The sequence below is a fragment of the Aptenodytes forsteri genome, unplaced genomic scaffold, assembly GCF_000699145.1.
Source record: "Aptenodytes forsteri isolate BGI_AS27 unplaced genomic scaffold, ASM69914v1 Scaffold241, whole genome shotgun sequence".
Classification (NCBI taxonomy): domain Eukaryota; kingdom Metazoa; phylum Chordata; class Aves; order Sphenisciformes; family Spheniscidae; genus Aptenodytes; species Aptenodytes forsteri.
The window spans coordinates 9,970,675-9,987,313 of record NW_008795252.1 but is presented as its reverse complement, the minus strand read 5'-3'; the positions used below and the strand labels follow the sequence as shown (position 1 = coordinate 9,987,313).

Below are 16,639 nucleotides of genomic sequence, written 5' to 3'. Positions count from 1 at the left end.
ATAACCTGCCACATCTCTGCTTTTGTATTTTTGGGCTTCTCTTCAGTCAATATACCAGATTGGGCAGTGTTATTTGTACAGAGGAGACAAGATGTAGATACCTACGTTCATTCCCAGTTGTGTGGTAAGCAGGATTTGAAACCTAGGGCTGTGAAGGTGAAAACCAGGCGTAACTCCCTGCTTCTCAGTCTCTTATGAGATACACCCGTATCATGAGGGTGGTGGGAAATAAGCATATCCTTTCAGGGTAAATACGGAGAAGTATTGTGAAGCACCATAAAGGTGTGAGGGCCAACTTCAAAGTTGCTGGGAGCCAGGGGATAACAGCGCCCAGAACACAGATTTCAGAGTTTAAAAAAAAAAAAAAGGCACGAGAGGATTTCAGCATCCTGTATCACACCACCGGTTTCTTTTAGTGAAGAGTATGTGGTGCATATTTTTCCCTTTTCTATGACCAGTGCTGAATTCCTCAGGGGACTGGTGATTCTGCAGATAGGGCGCTGCGGAAAGCTCGGTCCCTCGGGCAGTGCCTAACCCTACCCTCCACAGGCAAGGAGGAGGGGGGGCCGAGGCGCTTGGTGTTAAGCAAGGAAAAATCCGCACGGAGGCTTTCCGCGTTCCATCAGCCAAAGCAAGATGCTGAATTCAGCAGAGGTTGAATTTATGAGAACAGCAGCAGGAGGTGGGATGAGGGGTTTAAATGGCGAAAAAGCTTTTAGTAGCAGTCTTTGTATTATAATAAAAGTGTTTGTTTCAGCGTCTCTGCCAGCCAGTGTAAGCAATATAAGTTTATGAGTAGCTGATATTTTGTGTAATAGAAATGCATTTGTCCATTGTGAGTGCCTGTTACGTGGCAAGCAGATGACTGGTCGTATTATTAGGCAGACTGTTGTTTCCACGGGCAAAGAGGGATATGCATCTTTCTTACTGTGAAGAAAAACCTGTAAAGGCCTAAGCCGTAATATGTAACACCACAAAGCGGTATCTGTGAAAGCAATGCATAAACCCCATTGACTAAACTAGTACAGGGTAAGATCACTATTGAGAAATATGAAATTATTTTTGAAAAAGCCTTCCAAGGTAAGTCAGAGGCCAGAAAATGAACTGCTTTTGTAAACTTCCTCCAGTACCATATAGCGAACAAGGTTACAAGGAATGAAACCATGATGTATGATTTGGCTGCTTATGCATTAAAAATCCTTTAAAACTATAACTGCAGCATTCATTCCCAAATGATTTTACTTTATGTATTTATTTAGAGAAAACTGAAACAGTTTGCGGTTTATGTGTATTCAAAAGCTGCATATTTCCAAGACTATAAAGGAAACCTTAAAAAGAAATTACTTTCAGAACTCAAATAATGATACTTTAAAATGCACAGGAAAATGCATTAAAAATGAAATAGATGTAAAAAAGATAAAATCTCAGTTGTCCTTTTTTTGCTGCTTGATCATAACAAGTGATTGTGATGCACACATAAAACCGGATAGCATAGATTTTTGGTCATCATGTGTATTTCATTTTATGTTATACATTTGCCCGAACAGTTGCTTTCCCCATTGTGAATTCTCTTGTGTGTGAATGTTTTGAAACGCTTAAAATTGGAGATCATATAAAATATAGCTGTTTACAACATTCTAAATTTGTGCATAAACTCTCACACAGATTTTGGGTTTGCGTACAGATACACAAAATCTTAATTTTACATTTCTTGAAGTTAAGTATTTGCATTTATGACAGCACGATGAGACCTAGAATGTTTCATTAAACTTCAAAACTATATAAATAATACTTGAATATAGGAATTGAGTAGCACACCCTTAAGTATTTGTGCCTTAAGTATTTGTGAATTTCCATATTTTTTCAAGCAGCCACATCTTTCTAAGCATGTACAACATGAAAGTCCAAGTTATATATAGCAATGGTGCTGCTCAGGCTATGTTCTTAATAAGCAACTCTAGAAAGTGTGCAAGCTATTAAAGGAATACTATTCTATTCATTTATACCTCAGAAATATTAGAGGAATGAGATTTTTGTTGAAATTACCACTCTTAAATAATGCCATTATATTAATTTCTCTGACCTTTTAACAGAAAAAAATAATCCCTGAAGAGGGTTCTAGGAAAACCAATCGTCTGAGGATAAAATTCACTCAAAAGTGCTGTTACTTTGCAAACATTGCTATTTAAGGTACCTTTAATGTAATGGTCTTCAGCACATCCACTCTGTGATGACTGCTGTCAAATAAACCTTTACGTCACCCTGCTCAGCAAAACCTTTGTACTATCTTTGAAGCGATGTGCTGTTAATTGCTTTCTTCATAGGCTGCTGGGTGGAAGAGACTAGGTAAATATGGGTTTCACATTAGTGAGCAGTGGTAATTAGAGATGCCTGACTTTTTTAAGGGGAAGAGGTCAAATTTTCTTGAATTAGGTAGAATGTGGACTTTGGACTAAGATTTCCTGTCTTAGGTGCAGCCCGTCCATTCCTGACACTGGCTTATTCTCAGGCACCGTTTTGCTTATGCCCCTCGTAGCTGTGCAGCTGTCTGTACAGACTTGCGTAGGCAGAGCAGAAGTCTGCGAGTGACTCCCTGTCCTGGTGGGCAAGATGTCAGAGGGAGTGGTCACTGAACGAAGGAATGATTTGATTCAACCGAAAACTTTTTTCCATTGTGCCACTAACCCCCCAAAACCTTAATACCCCCACAGCCCTGCTGGGAACATATGATCAGAAGTTAAAGGTTGCCATCTAATGGTGAACATATATAATACGGTCTTCATGTTTTTTCTTAAATTATCTTTTCTTACCTTTCTCCATGTACCTGCAAGTCCTTTCTTTATAAGACACTAGAGGAATGAGACTGATGTTTTATTCAGATTTTACCTGGGGTGATATCTGCTAGTTTATCAGTAACAAGATGTTGCAACTGAATGTGACGTTCCAGCCATTCAGTTTAACTGAATTCTAATTTCTTAATGCTTTTTCTGTGAATTCAGATATAGATGAATGTTCCTTCGAAAGGACCTGTGATCACACCTGCATCAACTACCCTGGAAGCTTCGAATGTCTCTGCCATAAAGGCTACACCTTGTATGGACTGACGCACTGTGGAGGTTTGGAAACTGAGTTTTGCTTATCTGTTTGCTTGTTTGCTTTGTGAACTGTTTACTGAGCCACACATTTTTAGCTGAGGACTTTAGAACTGAAGAAGACAAACCAATAAAGTTAAAATAAAGCTAAAATAGCATGAGCTGGGTGTGACTAAAATTTCAGCGTCTCAAATTTGTTGAAGCATTCCCAAGAGAAGACCATAAATAAAAAACAATGGCCACGCATTTTTGTGATGGTGGTACATAGCAGCCTCAGTATAGACTGGAAGCCTGCAGCTGTGACACTTGCATCCACCACCGCGTGGATGCACCCGTTCTTCCACAACCGTTGCAAAGCAGCCTCATGGCTGGGGTTCATCGCACTGTACAGGGTAAGCTTCCTTACAGAGTTTACAAGTGCGGAGTACCAATTGGTACTTCCACAGGAGTGAGGTTAGTCACAACTGTATTTACAGAAGGAAGGCTTCAAATGATGGGCAACAAAGAGAATAGGAGAAGGATGTCAGTTTTACAAAGTTCACAAATTTTGGCTCTGTTGGTATTTGTCCTTCCCAGACTGTGACATAAACCGCCTGTGAAACTGATAATGGAAGGCTGTGGGGTACCTTGTTCCCATCTTCTGTGGAGCTACTTCAGTTCTTCAACCTTTTTGGCATAACTGGGAAGAATTGGTGCTGTAATGTTTGGTTATCCAGGAGTGGGATATTGTTTAAGTGCATCACAGGGCAGTATTACCACAATGACCAAATTAGAGGGTCAACTTCTACTTGATCAAGGCAGCAGAATTTCAGAGTACTCAGATTAAATCCAATGTTTGCCGGGGTGTCACAGTACGAGACTGCCTGCCGCCGGCCTGGCTAACACCCCCAGGTATTGCTGTGGCCTCCTGCCTGAACGTTTAAAAACTGGGGTAGGTTTTGACTGTGTTCAGAACACTGGTCAAAGGAGAGCAAAGGGATTTTTTTGAGGGATTTCTTAAGTGTATTAAGTCCGAATTACGGTTTTAACCAGTCAGGTCAGCATTACACAAACAAAAGTGACAAGAGAAAATTACAATAAAACCTGAAAGCCCTGAATCTAAATTACTTGTTAGAAAATACTGACACAAAAGAAAATCTCCGTGCTGTTTTTAAATGTAAAACTGAATGGTTTTGTTTAGTTAAAAGATGGTTAATAGTTAATTATTTAATTATTCAACTTATTGGAGATACAAACTAAGTAAAGCTTGCATCGAACTGTAAACAAAGCCTCGACTTTAAACCCACAAAATCCATGTATTCAGGCCAGGTTCTGATCTGAGTCAGACTTAGGCCAGGGAAAGCATGTTAGAGGAATTGCTGAGAACAGTGTTGGGCCCTAACGGCTCTTAATTTGTGGAGCAGGCATTGTGGTACATAGTATATGCAGGAGTTGTTCTCTATGCATTCCTAAGTAAATTGTGCTACAGACTGAGTCAAAAAGATACAGTTAAAGGCTCTTGTTGTTTCCGTTCCCATGTGATTTGGTTTGTGCCACACAAACTGATGTAGCAGAAACAGATGCTAGCCCCTCACTTGTCCGAGTGCTGAGTTCACCTGATTTTGTAGGGATAACATGAGACACTACTAATGGTATCTCTGCCTGGCTTCTTTTTGGGAGAAGGGTATAGGTGGTGTGCGTTAGTATCTCTTCCATAGAGCAGGGTAAGTAACAAATTCACTGTATAGTAGAGGCAGGCAGGAAGAGAAATAGGAGTCCATCTACAGAAAGAGTTTGGAAGACGACTCCACTTGAGGGCAGTTCTGAAAACAAAATCAGAGTCTGAAAGTTTGGGGGACCTATGTGGGGTGTGGAGAGACTGATCTTCAGTTTCACTGTTAATTCTTTAATGACTTTATTTATGTATTAATTTAGGGAAAGCCTCAAAGTTTGGGGTTTAGCCTCAGTCTTCAAATAATCTTCAGCCTCAGTTCAGCTTCAGTCTTTTAAATAAGACTGAAGTAGGACCAAAACTCTAACTGGAAATACTCAGTGCTGAACTTCAGGCAAAAACATAACCAGATCCAAACCTCCTACTTTTTTTCATAATGGGCAGATCCAAAATCCCAGCTCTGAATCCAGACTTGTCCAGGCCCTGAGCTTTGCCGCTCAGGCCTATCGTTAGTTTTAGCCAGCCCCTGGAGAGTGATGTTTACAGTGGAACAAATAACTCACCCTGGCTGCCATCCATGTGGCACTGAGCAGAAGTCAAAACTAGGGAGAAATAATGAGAACCTGCAAAAATATTTGGTGCAAACTTGCCTCTTAATAAGCTTTCTGTCCATCTTGCTTCCCCTCTACTAGTAATTAATAAACTATGTGGCAATGTCCTTGTTCTGGGCCTTCCATGCTGAGGGGCAACCCTTGTTGCTCTCTCTGGGATCCTTTTCATGACATCTCTTGTAACAGAAGTCATGTATCATAAGGGAATCTTCTACAAGGACAGTGCTAGCGCTTACACCACCTGTTTATGTAAAGCCCTACTTGCAGTATTGGCTCGTTAAGTGACCTTAGGAGAGTCAGTAGAATCTGCAGGACTGTTCAACGCCTTTGGGAATTTGGCTGCTTCTCCAGGAGCTTGGTTCTGGGCTGAGGTACTTGACAGCAAGAGCTCATGTTTGAACAGTTTGGCCAGAGCTCAGTGGCAGGAGCACTGTGGACTAAATGCGTGTTTTGAAGTATGGGTTAGCAAGCAGATCCCCCTGTTGCACTCAGAAGAAGCCTGGCTACTATGTACAAAATTTCCCAGAAAAAGTTTTTTCTGGGACTATCTCCCTCGTCAGTTTTTGGAATTGCTGACCCAGGACCTCCAAATGTCCTGACTCTGACTCAAAAATCGTAATGTTTTCTAGAAACATGCCTGATGTATTAGGGTGTCTTTCTCAGTTTCTTTTATGCATGTACTCCATGTTTTCTAGCTTTTTGCTTAACCAAACAGGCGTCAGAAGAAGAAAGCTGTTTCTGGATTCCAGCAGCTGCCCCAGTAAATACTCTCATGTTCCCATCAAGTGCCCCAAGATGCCAGAGGAGGACTTGGCTAATATGTATAGGCCTGCATTTCTTAATCAGTGCAGGGCCCAAGTGTGTGCTTGAGTCCAATCCCTTCATCAGCCCCACCTCCTCACCCTCTGGCTTCAGATGGGGTCGCTGGGCTCCAAAATTGGTGCCTGGGGAGAACTGGCTTGAACTCAGACTGTGTTCCTGCAAACCATATGGATTCACACAGTGCCAAGCACACGGCAATCGGAGTTCAAACCTGGGTTCAGGCGTGGTTTGGAAAGGCAGTTAGACACTCAGCCTGTGAGCCTTTATGGACAGACCTCCCTTAGAAACGCATTAAGTGACAATTTTACTTCTACAGTTACATTTTGAGGCCTATCATTAAGCCAGAGTATTAGCAATTCAGTATATCTCCTGTTGATTTGGTGTCATTCTAGCTCATTTGAGCATATGTCAAATGGCGCAACCTACATGCCATGTTACGTTACAGTAACACTACCGTTTTAGCAAGCAGATGGGTAGCTGCGTTCAAAGGGCAGAAACCACTTGTTGAGGTTAGTGCAGCAGTACCTAATATTAGCAATTCAGTATATCTCCTGTTGATTTGGTGTCATTCTAGCTCATTTGAGCATATGTCAAATGGCGCAACCTACATGCCATGTTACGTTACAGTAACACTACCGTTTTAGCAAGCAGATGGGTAGCTGCGTTCAAAGGGCAGAAACCACTTGTTGAGGTTAGTGCAGTACCTAAAATAACGGGGCTGTGGTCCATAACAAGGGCTTTTAGGTTACAGCTATACTAGTAAATCAAAGAGTCTGGAGCAGCAACGCACAACTGATGGTTCACTGGTGCCATATCAAAATTTTGGCCTGTGCCATCTAGTGTCCCAAATGTGCCTGAGCGTGATCCAGAGGTGAGTACATGGCAGCACAACTCCTGCTGAGCATGATGGATAAACATCCTTTCTGGTGGTGGGAGGAGAGAGGATGAAAGATCAGCCGTGTCAGCACAAGTATATAAATGCTGATTGCATAGACTAAAAAGGTTATACCTCATATTGACTAAATACTTTTCCAATGTATCTAAAGTTGAAAGATTTTGTGTGGAATATCACTGATAAATACCTGGTAATTGCTTTGCCTTCTTGCAAGCTCTTACCTTTCATTTTTATTTGAGGAGTAGAAGACTAAATAAACTACATTTCAGCTGTAAGGTTCCTATCAAATATATAGTTTCCTCCATCTGAATCATTTCTAAAAGCAAACTCTGTGAATCACTATGGAGAATTTATCTCCCTGTTATGCAAAAGTGATCGACTTTCACAGATGTTTATGCCTTTGACATTTTTTCATATAATGCAATATACTTTATTGTCCAGATGCTGCAGAGACTTTTGAGCATGTTTTGTATCATGTGAGTACTTCCAAGAATTTCAGTGTAACTAGTCCTGGCAAGTAAATTGTATCGTATGCATAAATCTCTGCAAGAGTGGGAGCTAAGTATGTGTCTAAGGACAAATACATTCAATGTGCATAAAATTGTTTGACATGAGTATTGTCTGCTTTTATACGTTTATATAGACTGAAATATAAAAGATATAGTAGAAAACAGATATCCTTATGCACATAATATCTTAATGTACAGTAGACGTGCACAAATGGTTAATACTCTTCTCAACTTTAATTACATTTCAGATATTGATGAATGCAGCATCAGCAATGGTAGCTGTGACTATGGGTGTCTTAATACAATGGGGAGCTATGAGTGTGTCTGTCCACCTGGAAAGAAACTGCACTGGAATAAAAAGGACTGCGTTGGTAAGTACGGGAGACTGACTCAGAGGTGACTCTGGCGATGCTCCTGTTCTCCGGGAGCGTGGAAAAGCCCATGGTTTTGTCTGAGGGATGCTGCATTTTCACAATACAGATCCCCAAATTCATTTTAGCCTTTAATACCTGGTCATCCATGGACTAGGATATAACTACAGGTGAATTAGAGAATGGGCAATGTGCTGGATTTTATTTGTGTTGAATTCTTTTTTTTTAATTTTATGAGTCTGTTCACACAAATCTAAGTCTTCCTACGTTATTATGTTATGTATTTTATAGTTTTCTCCTTTTTTTGTCCTTTGACATCCATCTCTATGACCTCAGATATAACTCTGTTTCCCTCTAAGAGTCATTTAGAATATTCAAAATATTTAACTGTTTACAAATAGCACGTGGTATTCAGGTTATTATCTACATTCACAGCACCATACCCCAATTTTTCAAGTTATCACCAAAGGTATCCTGTTTAATATAAAGCACTGACAGTAGCTGTGTCAAAAGTATTAATTGCAATGAGCACAAGTCCTGAGACCACTACAATGATGGCACTTGCTGCTAGTGCCACTTACTTTGTGGCAAATCTGAATATCTGTTCCAGTCATCGTTCTTGTGTATCCTTTAAGTAGATGACTTTTTTTTTCCCTAGGGTCTAATTTGAAGCACAGCAAATCTTGGCCATGGCTACAGCCATTCAAAGTATTTTCTGTGATATTTTAATTCTGTTGTCATGTTTTTTAATGGGAATAGCATACCTTAGGTCTTGCATAGTCAAATTTAGGTTGTGGGGTTTTGTTTGGTTGGTTTTGTTTGTTTGATTCTCATAGATACATTTGGGGCTCATGCCTAATACCTAACTGGGAGCAAAACAGAACAATAAAGGGGGACATTACTTAAGGGAAAGCACTATAGTCTGGGGTAGACAGCACTGCACCGGCCTCTGGCATGATCATGCAATTACGGCATTTTTCCACTTACGTGGATACAGCAGTATGGAAAGCACTTTATAGTTGAGTAGGGAAAGGGGGGTGTCAAGTTGGGTTTCAGCCTTTGCCACTGACTGTCGTCTTAACCACAACTAAGTACCTTATTTTTCCCACTTAGCTTTACATAAATTACCTTCACTGCTATCTAGAGAACAAGTACTATAGGAGTAAGAAATGGTTAACACTGTTTTTTCAGTTATCCACTAGGTCTCCCTTGCAATGTACCAGTTAGTCCTCTGGAAAGGAATTTGTAAATTAACAATGGGGACTAAAATTTTTTGGGGTCTGGTATGTAGTTAGACTACAGAAGTTTTGTGTTATATTCCCTCTCAACCTGCTAAGAATGCTGTTCCCATGGTACGAGACTATATTGAGAATATTTTCCTAGTTGTAAATTTCTCTTCATTATTTGTAATACTCAGTTGGAAGATGGAAAATAGAACACCCTTCTCTATTGATACACACTGTTTTATTTGATCAATTTAATGAGGCTTAAAATGAGTGTCATCTCCCTGCTGATTGCCTGCCTTTATTACCAACATTGTTTAGAGGAAACTGTGTTCTACATTGTTACAAAAGCACAATAAAAAGGAGGAGAATGATATCTAATGATCCTGAATGCCACATGATTTGGAGACACTTGCAGCAACAAAATCCTCTTTTGCTCAGCAATGACACTTTGCGCTTGTGTTGTCTCCTCAGTCCAAAGAAATAATTTCCTTCTAAGCATCACCAAAGTAACGTAAAAGGCCTTAAGAGGGAGGTAAGTGGAGGATGATTATTCCCATACTTGAGATGCAAACATCAGGCGTGTTCAAGGGACTTGGATATTTTATCTTTGACCACTAGTGAGGCCAGGAATACAACCCAGCTGGCAGCTGCTGGCACCCTTCCTCTGCACTCAAGCCAAGCCAAGCAAGGCTCATTCCAGCTACCACATTTGAATTGGTCTGTTTCATCCCAGCTTTACTGGGCTTTTCCCAAACCCCGGCGGACCCAAACCAGCCTGGTTGCTTCCTACTGGACTCGGATGCTGCAGCTCTGATCTCCCCCCTACCTTGGTGTGGTTCAGTGGTGAGCAGAGGGGTAGGAAAAATGGCATTTGCAGTAGCACAGTCAACCGTGAGCAAAACAAGAGTCAGCCAAGTCCATCTTGTAAGGTGAGCATGTTTGAAAGAAAGAGCAAGGAACAGTCGGAGAAAAAGCGTATGGACCTGAACAAGTGTTTTTACGGGACTGAAGCAAGAACTGCTCTACAGGCACCTGGCTGAGATTTAACCAGCTGATGCAGTGTGAAATAACTGCTTGAAGAGGTGCCCAGCTGCACTTGGCCAGCAGTCAGTGCAGAGGTTAAATCTCTGGGGAAAAGGAGGGAAGCGGTGAGGGTGTCTCAGTGCAGGTAGTGATGTCACCTGCCAGCTGCAGCTGAGAATGAACCTCGTCATTTGTGTGGAGAAAGATGTACTTAAGTAACACTTCAGTCCCAAAAGATGTCCAATTAAAATAAATGCAGGATTATAATTATCAGTGGCATACCATCATCTCAGGGTGAAGCAGAGACTGATCCAACAATTCGTAACAACTCTATGTAGTTTCAGCACAAACCATCCCTTACCCAAATACGAAGAGCAGCTTGTGAGACCTGCGGGATACTCTGTCTTCATCCTGCCATGAAGCCAAGAGGAGAAGCTGGATATTTCCATTGCACGAGCTGCAACGTGCCTCGTGCCGTGGGTGCTGATGAGAAATGGCTGATGTCTACGTGCGTCACAGTGTCCCTTCTAGCATTGCTTGGGGCATTTCGGCAGTGGCTGAAAGGACGAGTGGGACTATCCATCTCCATCCCAGCATGTCCTGCCTCACTTCGGCCCGGCTGGGAAGTTTTCTACTTCCAGAAGCTTGAGCGTGAAGCTGAAATTAAAAAGTCTGCGAGAGTTGGAGTGAGAAGTGGAAAACACCATTTTAGCGGTCATCTAAATAAACAGATCTTTGTGAGGGCGACTCCTGTGCGTGGTGTGGTACTGGGCCTGTTAAACCAGAGAGCTGTGCCTCCAAGAGGGGGGAGAGGACATCTCAGGTCATTAGTGTTTCCTGTTGCTTCTGTGATCAAGTTGTGTACACAGAATTGTGCTCATAATTAGAGAGACACCTGCCTTTCAGGGTGCAGATCTGGACCTGAACAGTCCCAAAGTGGAGGATTGGAGGGGAAAGACTGATCTAGAGTTTAGGTCTAAAAATGTGAAGGAGTTTTCTTTCCAAGCTCAAGATCCAGATACTCTCTCCCTATTAGGTGCTTATTTCAGAAATGCCTGGGCCTGTGATTTTGCTTTGCTGCCACTTCTACCTTTCCTCACCGCTGTAAGCAAGTGGATGCACAAAGTTCTGGGTTGGGCAGTGCCTGATTTTTTTCATTTTTCTTTTTTCTTTTCTCTTCAGAGATGGTGAAATGTCTCCCGAATGCCAAACCAGCTCCCAAGGCTCAGCTAGTGTGTAGTAAGACAGGAGGCATAGAGAGCTGCTTCCTGTCGTGCCCATCCAATACTCTTTTTGTTCCAGGTTTGTACAAAATATTTGTCCTCCGAAGTCTAGAATGTGACTTGATGATTTCTTCTCTGCTAATGTATTCATGACTCTTGCATTCAGTTTTTGTTATGGACAACTGTAAATGAGCAAAACATCATTATAAATTAAATTGGGGCAACATGCACATCATTAAATACAAGAAGAGCTGACTGTCAGTTACATTAGAGGTTTGGCCCTTAGTTCTTTAATTTGAGATGTCATTTGGCGGAAAAAAATTTAACAAAAATCTGAGACACACAACTACCTTAACCAGATGGTGCAAAAGAAAAATTTTAATATATTAAATTGCTATGTCTAAAGTGGGGGGAAAACTGAACAGTTGATTTCAGTGAATTCCTGCTAAGTTTTAGTAACATGTTCTTCAATATGAGTAAGTCCCCTGTGTCCATCCAGGCATCTGCTTAAAATGATGGACTCTGCGTCATGGCCTGAAATACCCTGTAATTGTGTGATTGAGCAGGAGCAGAAGCGACTCCCAAAGCGGAGGGTTCCCCTGAGAGGAACTCAGCTTAGTGAGCACGATGTGATGCAGGGGCAGGAGAGGAGGAGTGGGACATGCTGGGCAATTTAACGCTGCGGCTGCCACAGCACATGATCAAGCTCCCACACCAGCCAGGGTAGCATAAAACTTCCATCGGCTCAGCCAGTGGAGCAAAGGATGACATAGCAACAGCTTTAAACCTGTCTTACTGTCTCATACAAAATGGATACAACTAAATCTGTCTCAGGAGGCAGTATGGAAAAAACATCTCTCTGTATTAGTTGCTGGCAGTTGCTGGTTTTTAATAAATTTTGTTGGTAATAGTTCAGCTGACTGTTATCTATAGAAACTCAGGCATTGTTGTTTACAGAAACTCAGGCATCTCATCTTCCCCTCCCCCCCCTTTTTTTTTATCACTTTCTACAGGTAATTTTCATCTACACAGTTTTGCAGGGCAGGTGGGGCAGGGGGTTGCTATTACTTTTTCATACACATTCTGGTTCTGACACAGGATTATTTTCCACAAGGGTTTCTACTTTTCATGTTAGTCCTGGCATGATGTGCGGTCGAGCTGTTCACACTTTATTTTCAGTTTAGCAGAGATTACTGGAACCATGCATTTATCTAATTTGTATGCACCAATACACAGTTTTATCTGTGCAGTATGTAAACCCTGTTATGGTTCTAAGTATGTGGGGGTTTTTTTGTTTCTGCCAATAAATTCTGCCAGAGTCTGAAGCTAAAATTATTAGTAAAGTACGTGGTTTATTTTTTAAATTATAGAGATGATCAAAGCATAAGGACTCTGCCGCAGACAAGCACAAAATATTTTATACTTGTGCACCATGGAATTATTTACAGCTAACTTCATGCCAAATTGTTTATAAAATGTAACATTTCAGTGCTGGAAGAAACAAAACTTATAGTCAAGACTGTGAAGCAGTAGCCTTTGGCAAACTATTTCAGCCGTTTAAATCCACGTTCAGCACTTAAAATGTCTCCTTATTTAGCAGTATTAATAAGTTTGTTCAAGCACCGAACATTAATGCTGGGGGTGATGAGGGGAGCAGAGGCTTTGTGAGGCTGTTGCCACATGTGCTGACTCTGCGTTCTGCCCCGCAGATTCGGAGAACAGCTACACGCTGAGCTGTGGCATTCCCGTCCAGCAAGGCAAGGCTCAGCAGAAACGCAACGCGACCCTGCCCAGCTGCGCAGGTAGGTGCTCTCCTGTTCACCCAGGCCTTAGCATCTAGGAGGTAGGTGATGAGGTCCCCCAGACCACTTGGGAATTGCAAGACATACAGCTCTCAAGTTACACAAGAACAGAATTAAGGTAGCCTGTGTTTCATCATGCACACACTTCCAGCAAGGCAAGGCTCAGCAGAAACGCAACGCGACCCTGCCCAGCTGCGCAGGTAGGTGCTCTCCTGTTCACCCAGGCCTTAGCATCTAGGAGGTAGGTGATGAGGTCCCCCAGACCACTTGGGAATTGCAAGACATACAGCTCTCAAGTTACACAAGAACAGAATTAAAGTAGCCTGTGTTTCATCATGCACACACTTTTCTGCAGCCTTTCCTTGAGGGCTGGAGTGTGCTTAGTTGCCCTTCAGTGAGGCATTGTGTTGGTAGGTCAGAAGAGGAGTGGTGGAGGTTTGAGATATGTTCAGTGAGGACAAATATTTAGAGTACTTTACTTTCCATAGTCCAGCAAGGCAATAGCAAGCATATCAAAACGGCATTGCTTCCCAGACATGGAAGTGAGCCAGAGGGGCCCATCAGTAGCACAAGACCCAAAGGCTATGGTGGGTCCCAGCCCTCACCTGCGAAGTCCTTCCTTAGGAGCAGAGATCCTCCTATTGGGGGTTCACAATAAAAAGGTTATGAGACTTTTATGAGCACATACTGTGTTTCATTCATCTTGTTCTCAGAAATGACTGGATTATTTTTGCAGAGACATTTCAAAACGCGTCCTAAAGCTGATACTCAGCATAAAAAAAAGTTCAGCTCAAAATGGTTGAAGTCTGGCAAAATTAGAAGCAGCTGAAACAGCATCCAGCAGTGGGAAGTGTCAGCCCACTTCACATATCATTACCTGCTGTTACCAGTTCTCTAACCACGTATTTCTTATATATTTGGAATGCGTTAGGAGGTACGATGCTGTGGAGTGAGGTAACATGGCAGCAGATGTGGCTGCTACCTCTATAGTCCTGGTTCGGCAAGGCCCTCCCAAGGAAAGAGAGACCCACGTTGTGGCATTTACCTGTGACCATCCTCCACCTGCTCCAGGTCCCGTGGGCAGCCCGCAGCGGCTGGCAGGTGACGGCCCGGGCCCAGCCTTTTCCACCATGGACTTTGTGAGGAAGTCAGCCAGCAGCTACATTTTCTAAGCAGTGCATGGCTGTGTAACAGCCTTTAAAGTCATAAGACCTAACTGGCTTGGATTTAAAGCTGAAGAATAGAGCTTGCAAGCCATAGACCACAGTCAAATAAAGACGTTTCCTTTGGATGGTTTTCAACTGCCAACAGCGTAGCTCCACTAAATTAATCTTATTCCTGGTTGGCATTAGCAAGAGCAGAACTACAGCCAAGTAATGTGGAAATCACAGACAGAGAGTCAGAAAAAAAAGGTAGCAATTAACCTTTTTCATAGTAAGAGACAAATTCACGCAAATTCCACGAAGATGTGCAGGCATGCTGGAGGGGAAGCATACATGCAGAGCATATGCGATACTAGCAAATTGATTGATCTTTATGGGCTCCGGAGTAGTGCTTATGTGAAAAAATGAACTTATGGAAACAGATCCTCTTGTACAAAGTGTATAACTCTTGGGCTGTCTCTTTTCTATGTCCCAAGAAGACTTCTGAGTCTGTTTTTAAGAATAAGTTTCAGACTTCATTTCATCTGCATCCCAAATGATAGCTTTTTTACTTTACATCGACAGATTCATTAGCCCCTCCAATCAAGCAGAAAGCTCGTTTTAAAATTAAAGATGCAAAGTGCCATTTACGGCCTCGCAGCAAAGAAAAAACAAAAGATTCTGGGAAGCAAGCTGTTTTAGGTAGGTGGTTTCTTCTAACATGTAAACAGCATTCTAATTTTTTGTTTGTTTCCTTGCTTGTTTGCATATTTTGTTTTCACACTGCGGAGGGAAAAAAAAGTAATGTTTTTTATGTTTGGATCTGAATTTAAGTTCAGGCCAGGGTTCACGCTCTAGCTGAACAGTGCCTTGGGTTTGGATCTGACAGTGCTGAAATGTCACCAGTTGCTTTGAAAAATCTTTGTTCAAAAGTACATGAGTTTGAAATTAAGCTGATCCTTTTTCTGGCATTGGTAATGGCAGAAATATCCTGAGACAAAAAGCTATGACCGATGCAAAGTCACATGAAACAATGTCAGTTTGGTTTGGTTTAGTTTTCCCAAATGAGATTTATAAAAGAAAACAAAAGCTATTATTTATTTGCTGGATGCTGGATTAGTATCCCGTTGCAGGAGCAAAGAGAACCCCTAAGCGGGAAAGTTATAATCAAAATCTGATGTTGCACAGCCTTAGATCTTTTCTTATGTTGGAGTGAGCAGTTATGATGTTAGAAAAAATACTTAGAAGATTTAGACATAATTACCAAAAATCTGAAATGAAAAAAAAAGTTTGTGTCAGGCTGAATCAAAGTAATCAAATGTTTTTAGAACTCGGTATGACGAGGTATGGGGTTTTATTATTCTTAGTTTTGAACATCACTTTTAAAGTTGAACAAAAAAGAGATTTTAGAAGTGATACGTATTTAAATACTTGGAGTTCATTTAAATTTAACATTAACTCAAAATTTTCCAGATTTTAATACACAGTATTGGTGTAATTGCAACAGTTCATCTTGTTGCTTAAAGCAACTTAGCAGCTTACAGCAAACATCTACTGGTGATATATTCTCTTTTGCGAATCTGTCTTACCACTACTTTTGCTAACGAGTGAGGAGTCATATAGGAGCCCTGAAAGAGTAAAAATAGCTATCCTAAAAAAATGCTAATGGTTTAAAGATTTTATTTTTAAAACTTAGATTCATATTTTATCTTTACCCTGCAATCTAGACATTTATCTCTCTAATTTTCCAAGCATTGGCTTAAAACAAGTCTCAGTTGTCAAGATGCTTACCTTATCCTTATGTATTGTCTTCTTTTAATAAGATGTGATTATCAGACTCATTTTTAAACTCATAGAAGTTGGGGTTTTGGTCCATACAATCACCATGGGAATATATTTCTTGGATGCATTTCCTTGTCCTTTGCTTGCTTTGCTTTGTGTTTGTTATGTCATCTGAACTTCTGGGTCTAACAGTAAGATTATATCCGCACACTTGGAATGAAATTCTTCTGGTGGTTTGAGTGCTTGAAATTTCTCCCTGACCTGGAAGGTCCATCGCCTATCACAACAACGATATTTTTCACATAAATTTCTTTATATAGGGAGAAGATGCTTATGTGATTGTGTCCCAACAGGTTGTGGCCTTTCTCCTCAGTGGTTACACATAATTGACGAGGGCATTCAGTTCCTCTGGCTTGTGATAGGACGAGAGGAAATGGCTTAGTTGCGCCACAGGGGGGTTTAAATTGGATATCAGGAAAAATTTCTTCAC

General features: G+C 41.4%; 1 protein-coding gene across 1 annotated transcript in view; it reads left to right on the top strand.

The window, feature by feature from the left end:
• Nucleotides 1-16,639, top strand: part of SCUBE1 (signal peptide, CUB domain and EGF like domain containing 1) — a 219,653-nt gene that overhangs the window by 187,593 nt on the left and 15,421 nt on the right. Inside the window, exons 10-14 of the mRNA XM_009279091.2 lie at nucleotides 3,000-3,116; nucleotides 7,829-7,951; nucleotides 11,383-11,502; nucleotides 13,133-13,225; nucleotides 14,953-15,069. Of these exons, the coding sequence (XP_009277366.1) occupies nucleotides 3,000-3,116; nucleotides 7,829-7,951; nucleotides 11,383-11,502; nucleotides 13,133-13,225; nucleotides 14,953-15,069 (570 nt within the window). The remainder of the gene's footprint in view (nucleotides 1-2,999; nucleotides 3,117-7,828; nucleotides 7,952-11,382; nucleotides 11,503-13,132; nucleotides 13,226-14,952; nucleotides 15,070-16,639) is intronic.